Here is a 16,897-nt window from a genome sequence, read left to right as displayed (position 1 = left end):
TTGTTATGAAATACCAGACTCCTACTTGCCAGGAAAAGTGAAGGTTTGTGTAGCATGATTTCTGACCACCCTGAATCCAGGAACTTTATGGAATAAGATCGTGGAGGAGCAATGAGAGAGCTGCACTCACCTCGTTGGTGTTGAGGGAAAGGATGCGATCCAGATCCTCTACTAGCTGCTTGAAGGTAGGTCTGTGGGATGAGATGGCATGCCAGCAGTCTTTCATCATCATGTACCTGAGAGAGAAAAAAACAATAGTCCCTGTTTACTTAAAGACAAGAGCGGATTAAGGGTGCGAGAACTGAGTCATTCACGGAAGTGTTGCAGACAAGCTGTGCCACTCCTTATTTACCTCATATTCAAGTTTCAACATTTGCTGGCTGAATGATTTATGCCTCTGGACTCGGGTGTCCATGTCAAAGAATAAATCAAAACTAACTAACTAAATGTATAACATCAATAACAGTGACAATATTGATGTCCTGCTGCTGATCACAAACATGCCTTGCAGTGTTTTGGGTTTGTCTAAATACTATAATGTGTGTGTGTGTGTTTGTGTGTGTGTGTGTGTGTGTGTGTCTTGCACTGCCATTGTGCCTGTACTTTGTTCTCCATCCACTCTCGCAGTGTGGCACCGTGTCAGAGCTGTACCATTGTCTGCTGACCGCTGAGGACTTATTGTGAATGAGGACACTGATAGCAGCCAGTCACAGCTGTGCAGAGGCCCAACAGAGTGGACACACAGACCCGGAGTCATGGATCTGATGGAGACTAGGGTGGCATTAGAGTCTGGGTGTAAGGGCCAGTGTGTGTTTGGGTCAGTGGGGATGTAAATCTGGGAGAAAACGACTCTTACAGCTCGTTGGTGCAGTTGCCAGGCTTGTCCATGCGATGTCCCTCTTTGAGCAACTTGAAGAGCTCTTCAACAGGGATGCCGGGGTAGGGGGAGCCCCCGAGGGTGAAGATCTCCCACATCAGCACCCCAAATGACCAGCTGAGAAGACAGAAAAACACATAACATACATTAAGCTCCCTATCACTTTAAATAATATTAAGCCACATGAATCCCTTTCATTTAACCTCCAGATCATTTACATAGAGTCACTTGGCCAAAGATTGGAAACAAACTTCTACAGTGTGACCGCGGTGGTGTAAATCCCTTCTTTCTGCCGTCCGGTAGCTTGTGGCACAAACCTGCTCCCAGTGCCACTCTGGCACTGATCTCAATGATGGCTTTTGTGCCCGGCTGGCCGGTCACACAGGCTGTCATTGTCCAGTCACACCACACCAAAACAAACAGTAGACCACCCACAGCTGACAAAACCGTAGGGAGAGTCCCAGAGAAGGCCAGTAACTCTCAACGATTAACTACTTCCTCTTTCTTGGCGTCCTGGTTGTTAGATATCAGCGAGTGCTCCATGTATATGTTAGACAGTGTGGATCCACAGAGTTTTTTAGATGAATCATTCTTGCGCTGACAGCAAGCTGGATTCATGTCCACACAAAGGCCGTATTGTAACACATGTACAAGCGCTAATCTGCGCGTAGGCATTCGGGCAGCCATTAGTGGTCCAACCGGGCCGAGTAAGCATGGACATGCAGGTCGGGGCGTTTATCGGCTCCTCCATCTGTTTACACAACGAGCCCTGGGTTTGTTCCTTCCTTTATCACTGCGTTGTATCTCTTCACTTGTTGACACACTCATCTCTCCTTTCCGTGCTACTTTGTAACCGTCTGTCGGTGCTTGTCAAGCTGTTGCTCTGTGCAGGCGGCCTGCAACCAACCTTGACTCGCCAAAAGAAAACACGCAATGCCGACGTGCTCCGGGTCACTTTAACTGACATCTGGCATCTAGCCTTACGACAGAGCACTTGTGTATTCCAGCCTACGAGATGCATAAACTACCGATCAGTATAAAAGTGACTCTGTATTCTGGAGGCGTATTCAAATCTCATTAGACTCACATCTCAGGCACTTAGGTTGTACGTTCTCGATATCGAAAGAAAGCAACATGAATACAAATGTGACAAAAACCGTCAATACATGATGTACATGCATCAGAGGATCTGATCCTAATATGAAGATTTGAGGCTCTGGAACACCACAGAAACAGGAGCAAGAGTTATAAACAACAAACAAACAATGCATTTGCTTGTCTCTGTTTTATTCCGAGAGCGAGTGTCTCCACCTAGCCTGGCCATGATACCGTCTCTCTGGGCTTAAGCCACGGCTCTTTCCCTCAACCTCAGCCAGCCAGAGCCGAGTCCCCTGGACCCATTTGTCAAAACAGCAAGCAGCAACTTTCATTGGGATTCATGTATTCATTTAATCTGATGTCATCACGCTTCTGGTGATGTTTGAGTGCGAGCCCACCTCCTCCTCAACGTCTCTCCTCCTCCTCCCTCTGCCTTCATGCGCTATGTGAAAAAGCCAATTACTAAAAGTGAGTGATGAAACGTAATTAGCAGCGAGCTGGTAGAAAGGACCATAGTCGGCAGTTCATGTCTGCCTACATCCCACTCGGCCCCCTGTACTCCCCCAGGTTATTGATTGATGCTGTGCCATGGAACATGAAGGGCATGATGTGTACGTGCATACACAAACATGGACAGTAGCGAGATCCTCTTTCCCGAGTGCTTAACTGGATGAGCGCTATGTTTAGTGTGCTACTGCTGCATGACTCATAGACACACACACAGAATATTCTTCCCTGGGGTCAGCATGCAAGGCATTTATCTAATTGCCACATACGCTTTCTGCCGCCGGTGTCTGGAGCAGAAACTTCAAACAACGCTGTCAGGACACATAAGACTCAAACACCAACAAGAGAGGGACGCTCTCCCTTTGTTCTGTTTTTAGAATGAGTGCTCTTGACTTAAAAAAGAGAGAGAGAGAGAGAGACGGGTCAGCAATTCACATACCAGATGAATGAAAATAAGAACGGCAGGGCGAAAGGAGGGGGGATGGGGGATTATTTTGATCATGGAATGGCTCCAAAACGATGAGCCACATGTTCAAAGTGTTGAACAGAATGAGTAGAGTAGAGGAGAGTGAGGAGGGGACGGCAGGGGGCTAAAGGAGGAGGGCGTAGGGAGGATGAGGCCCGAACTGGAGGGCCGCGGCATTGTTGCGCTTAGACATGTGCAGAGGCCCAACGGGAGGGGAGACTTCCGAGCAGAGCCGGAGGAGCGAGGGGTGAGTCGGTGGGGGAGGAGGCACTGGTGGGCTTGGGGCTCCTTGCAGGGCCCTTTGAAGCCGGTCAGATTAGTAACACGGCATTGGCTACAAGTCTAGCGTGAAATCCTCACTTTTGCCACAGACCGGCCAGTGCTGGGCCCTTATAGGCAGCCACCACCCCCCACCTAACACTTACCACCAGTGCTGCACCAAAACACCTCACCCACCCCCAGAGAAACAACCCCCCCGAGTCTGACTGCAGGCCTCAGCCAAACTCAATGAAATCTTGAAAACAGAAGTGTGCTTTACTGTATGAGAAGGTTTATTTGCATCACCGGTGTGTGTAAATGGATTTTCCATCATGTAATTGTGGTTGTGGGATACAAGGTGTATACTTACACGTCACTCTGGTGTGTGTAGACCCGGTCGAACAGCGCCTCTGGAGCCATCCATTTTACCGGGAGGCGACCCTGAGGACACAAACAGATGTGAGGTCAAACAAAATCTACACAACCCAGCCACCCCGGATTTCTCCATGTCTTGCCTGATGTTTAAATTAATTTGCTGCTGGGAGATCTCATTACTGCTGGAAAGGCCGATACGTAAAAGCAGCCGGGAATAAGGCACTAGAGCGGCTGTCTGGGGGGAGGATTTCCCAGAGGAACGTTTACATTGTTACAGCAATAGAGCTGATAAACAGGGTCACAGATAAAGGAGAGAGTTTATGTCTTTGAGCCATTAAAACACTTGCTGGGAAGCTAAGCGTTGCTGACAAGGCGACCTTGGTTAATATCTGCGTGGTAGGCTAAAAGAATAATCTCATCAGACACTCAAATTACTAAATGGAGGGATACCACTTAAATAAGTCCTCCAAAATACTATTCTCACTACAACAAAAATATGCAGGACAAATGGTGAGAAACTAAAATATTTGTACTAAAATATCTAATCAAGGTCCTTCATTCATTACATAAAGACAGAACGAGAGAAACAGAAATAAAACAATGATGGCTCTGTCTAGATTAGTTTAACGCAAGATCATCATTGCCACTGCTGCCATTGTCCTAATCATCATTACCATCGACATCATCGCATGTTGTTGTTGTTGTTGTTGTTGTTGTTGCTGTCAGCTAGTTCTCTGCATGCAATGAAAAGCTACCCATGCATACTAAATGAGGATGTGCAGGCAATGCTGCTCTGGGAAAGAAAGACACCGCTGGGCCACTATGGAAATGTCAATTATGTTTAAGCCGCTCCCCTCTCCCTCTCGCTCTGTCTCTCTTTTTCTGGCTAATTGTATAAGTGTCTATGGAACTAAAGCAACAAGGGACTGAGGGCTAAATAAGGCAGAGTCTCTAGAAGCACTACATTCACAGGCTGCCTGGGAACCTCCAGCTTCTGCCAAGACACCAGCCGAGGGGAAGAGTGGAATAGAAAGATGAGGGAATTAGAGAAAATAGAGAGACCAGTGGACTAATCTCACACTGCAGCTCTACTCCCTCAATGTTTGTATCGCACAGGTCGAGGACTCACGTTAGTCGTCTTTTTATAGTAGTCGATGTTGTGGACGTCTCTGGCCAGGCCAAAGTCAGCGATCTTCATGAAGTTGCTCTCTGTGACCAGGACGTTCCTGGCCGCCAGGTCTCTGTGTATACACTGTAATGGAGAGAGTGAGACATGAGAGGGACGTTCACAGTGGAACAAGACAGAGAAGAGAGGAATAAGACAGTTGCCTCATTCCATTAATAAATCAACTGGGAAACAGGTGTAAACTTAATTTAGAATGGTGTTCAGATGTTTGTGGTGCATGTAATCGCCCAGAAATCTTGTGCACAGAGGTAGCACTTGACTGCATGACGCCACGATGACTGCACCGGCATGAGCGTGTCTGGATAAGTCAGGATTCCTCGCATAGTTAAGCGCATATATGATCGAAGTCGTTTCTGTGCATCAGCACACATGTGCAAGCCTGTGTGTGTGTGTGTGTGTTTTTGTGCGTGTGTGCGCGAGTGTGTGTGTGCGTAAGAGACAGTACGCTCAGTCACATTCCAACAGTGAGAGGGAGCGTGAGGCTGCGTTTGGCCAACATGGCCGTACCCCCATTGTGAGAAACCTCACAGTTCTTCTACACAGAGGGGCTTTTGTGGTTGAATGAGAGACAATGCAGGGATTTGGGCAGGGGGTCAGAGATGTGTTTTTAGGAGACAACATTCCCACAGTGTTGCATGCAGGCTCCCTACGTAAAAACTTGCTGCACACAGAACATCAAATGCTCCGAGTGCTGGCACTGAGGTTTGTCTAGGCAGCCAGCAGGGGACCGATGTGAGAACAGGATATTTTGTTTGTTTGTTTCTGCGTTTGTTTGTTTGTGTGTGTGTGTGTGTGTGTGTCCGTCCTTACCTTCTGTGATGCTAGGTACTCCATGCCCCGTGCCACCTGATAAGTGCAGGAGACCAGATCTTTAAAAGTAAGCTGTTCATCTGAGACACGGGCGATGTCATAGGAGTACTCCATGCCGGGGGGCCGGCGGGCTCTGAGGTACTCCCTAAGGTTGCCTTTGGAGGCGTACTCCACTATTACATAGAGGGGACCTGCAGCGGAGAAAAGACCCACATTACCTCCTGAGCATGAAGGATTCCCATCATGACACTGAACATAATTCAGAGAGAATGTTTTAATGGTTAATACAGTCCACAAAGAAGAGGCACCTCTCGTTTGAATGTTAAGACTTTACATTTTATGCTGGGTTGAAGGAAATTTCTGTTCAAAAACATAAAATATGGAAAACACCTTCTAAATGGCCAAACTGTCCAACGTTGCAATCCAGCATTTAGGCACATTTCAAAAACTCAAACAGAATCCACCGTCGTTTTTTGCCGGGACTAAAAATGCTTCGGTGTGCAAAGTGTGGAAGTAACAAATTACAAGTACACTCATTACTGTCAAGTTTTTTTCTGTGTGTATACTGTTTAGAGTATTTTTTTTTAAATCTGTAATTTGACTTATTAAAATAGTATTGAACCGTGTTACATTTCAAGACACGTCCTTTACAGAGTAAAGACAAAAGTCACATGAAACAGTGATAAACTATGTGAGAATGGACAGTATGTGCCCCCCCCACATACATTTAACTGACCTACTTTTTAATTTGACTAAGTACATTACTTAAGTACTTTGAATATTATTTGTACTTAAGTACAATATTCTAGTCATCTTTCCACCTCTGGAAAAGGGGCATAGTTGCAAGTGGACTGCATATTATTTCTCTTCATTTTTCACGCCATCGTGGCTCCACTGATTCTTAGATTGCTCAGCATCATCGACTCAATCTTACCAGATGACATACTGTATACTAAGGCTTCTAGCTGCCGCCACCTTTGTCCTTCACTACCTGTCTCATGTGTTTATAAATGTGTTTGAAGTGTGCAGCATTGAAACAAAGTGAACAAGGCTAGACTACTATACCAATAACTTATACAATATTAGAAGTGAACCCCCTTCTTGAGACACTCTAAGATGTGTTTTGTTGTGTCGCGTCCTACTCACCGTATTGTGTACAGGCCCCTAACAGATTAATGATGTTCTTATGTTTGCCAATCATCTTCATCATTTCCATCTCTGACACCAGGTCAGACAGGTCTTTCTCAGTGGCGTCATCTAAGATCAGAAGAAGTAGGATGGAAGGTTGTCAGGGAAAACCTCAGCAAAACAAACACAGCTTGCTCCCGTCTTCCCTTTAACCCTTTGACCTGGTGTCTGCCCCGTGACACAACACCTTGTTTTGTATAGGTGCTTCTGATTAAGTGCGGCTGACAGACAATGTTGGCTTAAGTTACTGCAGTGAGGGAAGCGCCTCACACAGACTACAGAGGCATCCATTCAGTGCCAGGGGTAAGGAGGAGGAGGAATTAAAGACGCTCAATCACGATTCATTATCTGCTGCACAGGCTCCTTTTTCATGGGACCGACTGAGCTAGTACAGGTATGCCTGCATTCCTGTGGACCATTACTGTACCTGGAGTGGTCATATAGAGAAAATTATCATTGTCGAGGTATGTCCAATAGCGTGCTGCTGTACCTTATCTAACCCCCCCCCCCCCCACCCAAAACCAACCCAGTGCCCCCTCCTGCTGATTTCATTAATCATAGCAGTGCTGCTAGTGTGACTTGTCTCTTTGTGTGGGTGCTGACTGAGGTCCAGCCAGCTGCTGCTCTGGGGTCAGGTATGTGACCGCCCCCAACCCTTACCTACACAACCCGCCGCCCCCTTGCCGTCACTCAGCAACCACCAATAACGAATAATAATAACAGCCACGGGCTCTGCCTCGCACCTTTGCTGAACTCTCACTGGAGCATAAATCACCCATAAAATGTACTCGGGTTGCCCACAAGACATAATGAAGCAGTGTGCGTCTTATCCCTGTGCTCGGATTTGAAGCAGGACGTTTACCATTACAAGCTCACTGTGATTGTGCAGCGGCAAGAGACTCGCTTACCTTTCAGCATCTTGACCGCGACTGTTGCAGCCTCCTTGGGTTTGTCCTTGTCGATGCCCAGGCCCTCTGCCATTACAACTTGGCCGAAGCAACCTTCACCTAGGGGCTTGCCCAGGGTCAACCTGCAGCAGGTAGAAAGCAAACATAGAGGGAGGGGAGGTGGGGGGGGGACAGGAAACTGATTAGCTGCTGAAACACAAATTGAAACTCATCGACTTGACCCGACTGTGGCATCTATTCACTCCCTGTGCAGAAATAAACAGGTTAGATAGAACTAGAGAGGTAATTAAACTAGGCAACACGCCAGTTTCACTAGATAGCTGTCTCTGTTTCAATCAGATTGTGTCTGTGTGAGTGCTTTATTGGCGTGGTGACTGCAGCCCATGCCAGGGCAGTAGGTAGGAACTTGAAGGCAGACATGGCAACGATAATCACCTGATAAAGCCAGGGAGAAGCACTCATTTCTAAACTGTTTACCCTGCCTTGGCATGTTCCAATATACACTCTTTACAAGTAATTACACGGAGTTAGCGTAGCCCTGATACATTAGCCTGTGACGGATGGGATGCTGGCTTTGTGTTGCCATACTGGTGGGTCTGACTACAATACCAGATGGAAATCTAAGCACATTTTTTTATTGTAAGCCATGACTCAATTGCTGGTGTGTTAAACTTTATGTCCAACTATGTGACTCTGATTCATATGGTGAGGAAATTACACTCACTCACACGCTCTTCCACAACCATCCATGAGAGCCTCAGAAACCATCTGAACCCTGAACTAGCAGTGTACCATGGTGCTTTTTCATTTGATTGGCAGGTGTAGCCCCACCCCTAAAACCCAGTGTCCTGGCTATGTAAACACTTGCACCGCATGCCGCAAAGCCTAGAGCCTGAGGCCCGGCGCCCTGCCGTAGTAACACAATCCCCTATCTGTCCACACACTCGCCACGCTCAATGGCATCTATTCTGTCCATTCTGTGTTATTTTTTCCTCCATGCAAACCGCAAACGTTAGCATTCCTCCACGTTCTGCAATCCTAACATGATTCCTCAGGCGCTGGCATGACAGGCGAGGAATAAAGACCCAAACAGAGAGGCACACAGAGATTTATTCCGACGAGATAAAACATCCCGTTTGGTGGGCTCATCAATTAAAATCTAAACTGTTTCCCCAGAATGCCGTTATGCATGCACAAGAGCACAAGTTTATTAGAATGTTTTTTTTCACTTATGAGTGATGGTAGAATTTAAGATCCAAGCAGTCCTTTTCAACATTTCAACAGAAAACAGGCCTTCGTGTTTATGGTTTGGGATTTTCCCTTTTTCTTTTCAAACCAGAGGCCTCAAGTGGGTATTAAAGAACCTAACCTTTGCTGTCCTGTTTAATCCACCCTGAAGCTTATCACCGGCCGCTGCCACTGTGACAAATCGAATCCTCGGCGGTGCTAATTCCTCTGGTATGAAGCCGAGCAAACACACAAACATGCGGATGAAAGCTGCGAGCGCTAACCAATAATTAGCACCGTTCCTTCACTTACCATCAGAAGCATGTGTGCGACTGTGTGTGAGTGAGAGTGTGACGCGGCAGCACTTGTAAAGATGAGGCACGGTGCACGGTGCCAAGTTCAGGTCATTTTTACTACAGCACCAACAGATGAATAAGCAGCCTTTATCTGAGACACCACAACCACTATTCAGCAGTTAGTCGTTATTGCCTGCTGTCTGATGGTGTTAATGGAGCTCTTCACCTAGAACAGTGGTTATCTGATCATTCAGTAGCCCAGATACAATCAGACAGATGTGCTTTATGGAGTAATCTTGGTGTTATCAGCTACTGTAATGCGCCCTGTTAGCCAAAGATAGTTGAGTTGGCATTGAGGACAATGGCTCAGGGTGTAGAGCTGAAAGTTGTTATGCAAACTGTCAAACAGGTGCTGTAAGCAGCCATGAATGCTGAGTGTGTTATGATGAATAGCCCTTTTAGATAAAAGTGGTGTTGCATAGAAGATCCACATTTTAAAGTCTTTTTAATGATTTATGCAGGAGTCAGATTAACATAATTATGTATTTAGCATTTTAGTAAAATGGTAAAAAACTTGTAAATAGGGTTAGGTCCTAATGACTGTTTTCAATGCAACACATCAATCTTCATGAGCACTGAATACCAGCAGAATCACAAAAGTCTGCCGCATAGTTTCACTGGACAACACAGGACGAGGCAGCAAGCGACCGTGTGCATGAGGAACGGACGGCCCTCACCTGTCTCGGGAAAACTCCCAGCGCGGATCCTCGGGAAGGTCATACTCAGGGATTGGGTCGTCGTGCGCAGAGCTCCGCCGTGTCGTGATGCGTACCAGCGGCGTACTGGAGTTCATGGAGGAGCTCGAGTCTGCCGACACCTACAGGAGGGGAGAGATTGGCTGATCACCGGAGTCTGGGTTCATAGGTCAGATAAAGCTTGAAGGCATCACTAGAGGAGTCTGGGTTGATGTGCATATGAACTGTGGTACTTCTATTTAAATTACAAGTTACTTTGGTTAATATGAATACATCTTAAATTTCCTCAGTTAAAACTTTAACATTACAGTAGAATCTATCTCTAGGCCAGAGATTACGTTTCAAGGATCAATAAGAAGAGAGCAACAACAGTAATTTTGATGAATGCGTGTGGATCCTTCAGCCTCGCCACTGTCCTCGGGGCTCATCTCTCCACTCTCCACGCTAACCTTACCTTGACACAGGAATCAGGGCTCCCCGCAGAATCCAATACTTTTTGTACCTTTTGAAGCCTACCTTTTGGTTTCCCTTGAGGGGAAAAGCATGGCTCACACAGACAAAAGAAATAAAACTCTGGTTGCAGGGTCGGGCAGCAGTGCTAACTTGCTCAGAAATGCATGCCCTCTAAGTGAGGTGGATTGTTTAAAATACCGCCACAGCAGATATTAATTTTACAATAAGTTTACAAAAGCCAAGTATTTTTGTTATTATATTTCATATATTTTCATATATATTTCATTATTTTATCGACCATGCAACCATTGCCTCCTATCTATTAATGTAAATGATCTAGAGTTTGTAGTCTGACATTGTATTTCTGAAATGTGTGTTTTTCTCCTCTAGGGGTGTTAAATGCCTTTAGAACTCTTTATCTACTTTCTGTTACCTGGCGCCGCAGAGGGATCTGCTTGCTCAGTTTGTGGACCGCCGGTTGGCCCCCAAAGTCGGGTTTCTTTGCGGTGTTCCTCATGCGGCAAATCACCACGATGCCCACCATGCAGGCGATGAGGAAGACGCCTGCACAGTATATCGCGATCTCCACATAGTCTGGGGAAAGGGGCCCTGGAGATTTCTCGAGTGCTGAGGGTAAAATAAAGGGTGAGGAATGAGACGGAGGTCAGGGGAAGAAAGGTAATGGAAGACTCTCACTGACACACACACACACACACACACACACACACACACACACACACACACGTATGGGTGACAGACAGGCACAATACCCATTTGAAGACAGGCAAACAGAGACAAATGCTTTGGAGATGACTCATGCATAAATGAAAGCACCTTCGGCAGGCCAACTGAACATAAATTATGTTTGTGATATCCTTCTCTCGCACTTCTTTCCACAACAGCAATCCTTTTTACTTTTTCTTTTTAACCTAATCTGCCTTTCCAGGGCTTCTATATCTTGACTCAGCCGGTACAACCAGGCCTGCATATGTCTGCATTCTGTGCTAATGTTGGAGACACACAAGCACCAACTCAAACACACACCGACGGACGACGGAACTATCCACGCTTCACTTCAGATCGCAAACAAGGGAGAGCGGTGTCCTACGTGGCTGTATGTGGCCTCAACTTCCTGTCGAGGAAATGGGCTGAGTTTGCGTGTGTGTGTGTGTGTGTGTGTGTGAGTGTGTGTGCGTGAGTGTGTGTGTGTGTGTGCGTGCGTGTGTGTGTGTTATAGACACAGCACATCAAGGGCAATACAAATGACATATTGCTCCCAGAGGAAATGGCTCGCCTGTGATCATTACGCTGTATTGTTTACAGACAAAACAAAACTATCGTCTGCTTACGAGCTAGTCTCATCGATTTCATTTGATGCCCACCCTTCGACTAGAACTTGAGCGGAGACATTTTGTGAACTGGAGTGAACTTGTGCAGATGCTGACACAAAGTTTTATGTATTTGATACTTCGGTAAGCATAATTACAGACCAGACATACAGCAACGCACACAAATAGGATGAAACAAATGAGAGCACACAAATGGACAAACATTCACATGCGTGAGTTAATCACTATGTAGAAGCGGAGAGAGGTTTGGCCCTGATAATTGAGAAAGGCAAGCCAACTTGAAGCGAGTGTTAAGCTTTACCTTTCAAACTTTATTCCAAACAGAAATAAGGATCTTAAAAGAAGCCAATTATCAAAGTCGGGGAAAGGGGACATGCATACTCAGAATCAAAATGTGGCACCGAAAGACTTTTCCCAAGGTGCAGGAGAGAGATGTAATAGAAGGAAAAGAGAAGGTGGGCCACAAACCCTCCCCTCCTTTTGGAGTCCAGAGACACTCGAGCTGCACTGGGAGCTCCACTTCCGTCTCAGTTATAATAAGTCGTCTGCAAACTACCCCGTTATCTGCTCTGAGCAGCTCGCCAATCCCGATAATGTTATAGAATATACGCTCCCTGCTCTTACGTTACATTGTCTTGGAATGTTGACTGTGCTGGTTCGCAGCAGTAAACTAATATTTGAGCCGTGTGCCTCGAGACTCCAGGGGGAGGACTTGCCTTCCACAGAGGTCATAGAAATGACATATTCCAACTGTTTTAGACAAGCCTGAGAGAAAGAAAAGAGTGGACAGTAGACGAGTGTATATACCTGGAAGCACCGTCAACCAAGCAGTGTGAAAGGAGATCCCAATAGAATTACCCGCCAAGCACGTAAACTCCCCAGCATCTTCAAATGTTACATTGGGCAAGTAGAGAGCTTCTATCTCCTTATCTGTGGTGTTAACACCTGCGGTCTGGTGAGGAGGAGAAGAGGAGGAAGAGGAAAGGGGGGAGGGGGAGATGAAGGAGGGATGAATATGAGAGCAAAGGGAGGGGTGGAAAGCAGAAAAGAGAAGGACAGGTCACAGATAAAGATGGGGAGGGGGAGAGAACAGAGAGAGAGAGAAACAAAAAATGAGACCCCAAAACACCAAGAGAGAAATAAGAGGAGCTGGATGGCGTCTTTCGTTGAGGTCCAATCTAGAGCAGAGGATGTTGGGAGGGTGGTGGGGGGGGGAGGTTTCATGAACACAGATAGAGCCCAGTACGCCACCAAAACATGAGAACCAATACACCAAAAATAAAGAATAAAAACCAAAAAGATTCCCATCACCAACAGAAGCCAGTCTAATCCACTCATTGGACCGGACACATGCACAAACAAACACAGAGAGCATGGAGAGCACTGCACTGCAACACCATACACCATCTTGACACAGCTTGCATGAGAGAGACAGAGAGAATGTGAGGGGAGGCAAAGTGAGATGCCAGCTGTGTCTAGGTATGCAGGTCCGACCAGTGCTTCCATGGCTGTGCCAGTCTCAGCAGTGGAGGGAGCAGCTGAAACACAAGGGTCATTAAGGGAGAGAAGGTCTGTGAGCCCCAGGACCACCAAGACACCACCAGCAGGACCAGCACAGCACAGCAGGTCAGGAACGAAGCCCAGGAAACAACACCGGGGAGAGAGAGGGAGGGTAGGTTGGGGTCAGGTCTCGAGGGTTACCTGGGATGACAGTCAGCCAGCCCGACTGGTTGGCCTCGCCTATATAATTGGAGACTTTACAGATATACTCCCCAGCATCTTTCTCCGTCACGTTGGTGAGGGTGAGCATTTCCACGTCGGAGCTGTTAATGCCTGAACGCTGCAATCCACACACACACACACACACTTAGAACTTGGGAGATCAGACAAATACATAGAATGAATCAGACAGACGTGCAAACATCGTGACAATCTCAATATGCAGGAGAGAGGAGTGAGCAGGAATCACCACCAAAAGCCAGCATGGAAGAGATCTATCAGATCAATAAGGGAGGAAATGTAATGATCAGTTCTGTTATGTTACACCTCCAACCGCTAACAGAAAACCAAGGAAAAAAGAAGGAAGGAAGGACTCTAATTAAGACAATCACATCTAAAGGAGGAACTGCAGCAATGTACCTTTAACACTCGGACGTAAGGGTGTCCGTCGGGGCCGTTGCGACTGCCGTTCTGGGTGATGTGTTTCAGCCACTGGATATGAGGTTGGGCGTCGCTGTAGACCTTGCAGACGAAGCGGGCGTCCTCCCCAACATGAACCGTGATGTTGGCCGGGAGACCGGCCTGGAGAATGGGCCGGTGAGGGGACCGTTCTGATGAGAGGGAGGGAATTATTACCTACAGGAGGCCTGTTCATTGCGGAAACGGATATGTCGAGCAACTGGGAGGTGCCTCACAAACTGAGCCAGCCTTGGAATTAGAAACACCTTCATAGCACCCCATCTCCCTCTACCTGTATTCTTTTACAAGCAAACATTTGGCCTGCAGATCTAAACAGTGCGAGACCTATTGAACAATGCCCCCTTTCAAAGTCTACCCTGGCGCTCACAACCAAAAGGAGGAGCCAAACAACCCCCACACATTGACAGCAACCACCCTCTACCACCACAACATACACACAAAATGACATCACTAAGCCTGGGGCGCTGCATTGCCTTTCCAAAACAAAGCCTCAAGGTAGGTGCAGTGAATTTGTGTGTGTGTGTGTGTGTGTGTGTGTGTGTGTGTGTGTGTGTGTGTGTGTGTGTGTGTGTGTGTGTGTGTGTGTGTGTGTGTTTGTGTGTGTGTGTGTGTGTGTGTATGAGGTCGGGGGTGGGTCGGGGGGGGGAGTGCTAAAAAAAGGGAGAGTGAATTAGCGGGATGAGTGAGGAGAAGGCAAGGGATCAACAGATTGAGAGGCAGAGACTTCTTCCAATTGCTCCATCTTTCTGAAATCAGATGATCCCTCCCCCACACACACACATATCTCCCTCCTCAATCCTGCACATTCCTAGGGTTCGCCTTGTTTATTGTTTCTCTCCCACCCCCCTACACACACACTCCCACTCCTCTTTTCTCTCCTCTTCGTCCTGCTCCATCTCCATCTCTTTGCCCTCTCCATCCTTTCCGAAACAGAGAGATGGTCGATTTTAAATCAATTTTAAGTCGCCAAATCATTGTCAAGCTGACCAATCAGAATACTTTTAGGCATGATATGGACAGCCGAAAAAAGAGTAATGCAGAAAGATGTATGTGGAGACGAGCCATTCATTCTAACCATAATCATAAAAGATCCAAATGTTAGCTGGATCATTTAGAGCTGCACGGCTGACACCTCAGACCAGATGCGTGTGAAGGGCGATCATCATCATGAATATCAAGAAACCACAAAACAATAAATTAGAAAAGGGAATCTTGTATGTGTGCATGTATGTGGTCAGAGAAACTCCTTTATGGCCTATTGACCTCACCCAACAAGGATGACGAGAAAATAAATAGAAGGATTGTCCTCTTTGTCTGCAGCATGACATGAGAACCAGCTAACAGGTGGTTTCCATGTACACAGAGGTGGAATGTAGCAAAGTACATTTACATACATACTAGTACAGGTTTTAGGTACTTCATACTTTAACTCGGAGGATGTACTTTGCAGTTTTTAAAATACTCTGTATTATATATTTAAGTACTAAAACTAGTTCCCAATCTTTTCGCTGTGGCCCCTTGAAACATCTCAGATGGTTTCAATAACGTCAATGCTCAAAGAGGTCAAGTCATCAAATTTTTCACCAAAAAGTAAATATTAGAGAAAACTCAAAAAACTGAAAAAAGATTCATGTCAGAACTTAGTTTTTTCTTCTGTCACCCATTAATCATCTCACGACCCCTGAGAGATATGTTGAGAACCTTTTGGAGGGCCGACCACTTGGTTGGGAACCATTAAACTAAAGTAACTAACTGAATATTGTGTTATTAAGACTAGCTCCACCTCCTACCCATTGAGTTAATCAGTTTAAACAATCACATTACGCCATGCAGAACAAGTTTAAAGTGTGTTGTTTTTGAATGAAGGGCTTGTAATGAAATCGAATGACAGAGACGAGCCTGCTACGGTGCTTTTTCATGTCTCGCTGTGACCCATATGTAGTGACCCGTTTCAAAACTGAATCCATTTATCAATTAAGTCATTAGTGGAGAAATTTGACGACAGCGGTGGTGGGATAGAGGCCGAAAGAAGCGTGATGAGACGAACTAGGGGCATTCCATGGTGTCCCATGCGAGACCGCTGAACTCTGGGTAACCTGGCGGCTTGGCACACAGGGCCCTATGGGTCAGGGAGGGGTAGAGGCACAGGAAGAGAGCGCGGCGTGGCACAGGATGGCATGGGGCGACCAAACAAAGTGCCGCATGGCCACTGAGGTGCCACAGTTCTGATTGAAAGAGCCACCGTGTTTTGATTCCTCGTTTGTGTCTACTCGTCATGTGTGTCTGCTCGTGGACGTCCCACTGCAGCCCTTTCTGCAGAGGCCAGTTTAAACCGGTTCCTCTCGGTTTTATTAGCGAATCCTGCAGGTCATTTGGGTGAAAAGAGAGAGCGATAAGAACAGCCTTTTCTGTCTCTGTTTCCCCTCCTTTGCTCTGTCCCCCTCCCCTCCCTCGGCCCACCCCACTATAATGGAGAAAAATGAAGCAAGAGGTTGCAGGGGCTGTGGCTGCGGCGCCAGACATGGAGGGGGTTTACAGCTCTGCAATAAAATGGAACAAAAAACAGAAATATGCAGTCTGAAGGAGAGCTTTCGCTAACTCCAGAGGGGAGCAGAGCAGGGGGCCGCAGTTAGGTAAGACATGTGTGTGCGTGTGCAGGCCTCCACTTGTGCCTATAGACCCTTTTAAACGTGACGTAAACGTTGTGTTACTGCAGCAGGGGACAGGGAATGAACTTGGTTCTCAGCTGTCGCTCTAGCAACAGAATGGCAATGAAAAGGTCTACGCGCTCATTGTGCGTAAACCCTCAGGTAATCAAACTCCATCTGATATAATGAAAATAATACTACTTATTACCATGGGGATGCTTATCGAAACCAAAGTGTGTCATTACAGTAGGTCTGCTCAAAACAGTGGGGGAATGATTCTACATGCAGACACCGAAA

General features: G+C 46.6%; 1 protein-coding gene across 6 annotated transcripts in view; it reads right to left on the bottom strand.

The window, feature by feature from the left end:
* The window catches only part of fgfr2 (fibroblast growth factor receptor 2), a 37,005-nt gene that overhangs the window by 3,011 nt on the left and 17,097 nt on the right, over positions 1 to 16,897 (bottom strand). For 3 of the 6 annotated variants that reach the window (XM_034552072.1, XM_034552077.1, XM_034552078.1), the window contains 11 exons: positions 13,893 to 14,083; positions 12,561 to 12,705; positions 10,832 to 11,031; positions 9,934 to 10,073; positions 7,674 to 7,795; positions 6,724 to 6,834; positions 5,578 to 5,768; positions 4,711 to 4,833; positions 3,577 to 3,647; positions 857 to 994; positions 131 to 236 (listed from right to left, as the gene is read on the bottom strand). In XM_034552072.1, the coding sequence (XP_034407963.1) occupies positions 131 to 236; positions 857 to 994; positions 3,577 to 3,647; positions 4,711 to 4,833; positions 5,578 to 5,768; positions 6,724 to 6,834; positions 7,674 to 7,795; positions 9,934 to 10,073; positions 10,832 to 11,031; positions 12,561 to 12,705; positions 13,893 to 14,083 (1,538 nt within the window). Of the gene's footprint in view, positions 1 to 130; positions 237 to 856; positions 995 to 3,576; positions 3,648 to 4,710; positions 4,834 to 5,577; positions 5,769 to 6,723; positions 6,835 to 7,673; positions 7,796 to 9,933; positions 10,074 to 10,831; positions 11,032 to 12,560; positions 12,706 to 13,454; positions 13,594 to 13,892; positions 14,084 to 16,897 lie in introns of all 6 variants that reach the window. The other 3 variants (XM_034552074.1, XM_034552075.1, XM_034552073.1) reach the window with 3 other exon arrangements.

The sequence above is a fragment of the Cyclopterus lumpus genome, chromosome 15 (genome assembly GCF_009769545.1).
Source record: "Cyclopterus lumpus isolate fCycLum1 chromosome 15, fCycLum1.pri, whole genome shotgun sequence".
In the NCBI taxonomy this organism is placed as follows: domain Eukaryota; kingdom Metazoa; phylum Chordata; class Actinopteri; order Perciformes; family Cyclopteridae; genus Cyclopterus; species Cyclopterus lumpus.
This window is presented reverse-complemented; position numbering and strand designations above follow the sequence as displayed.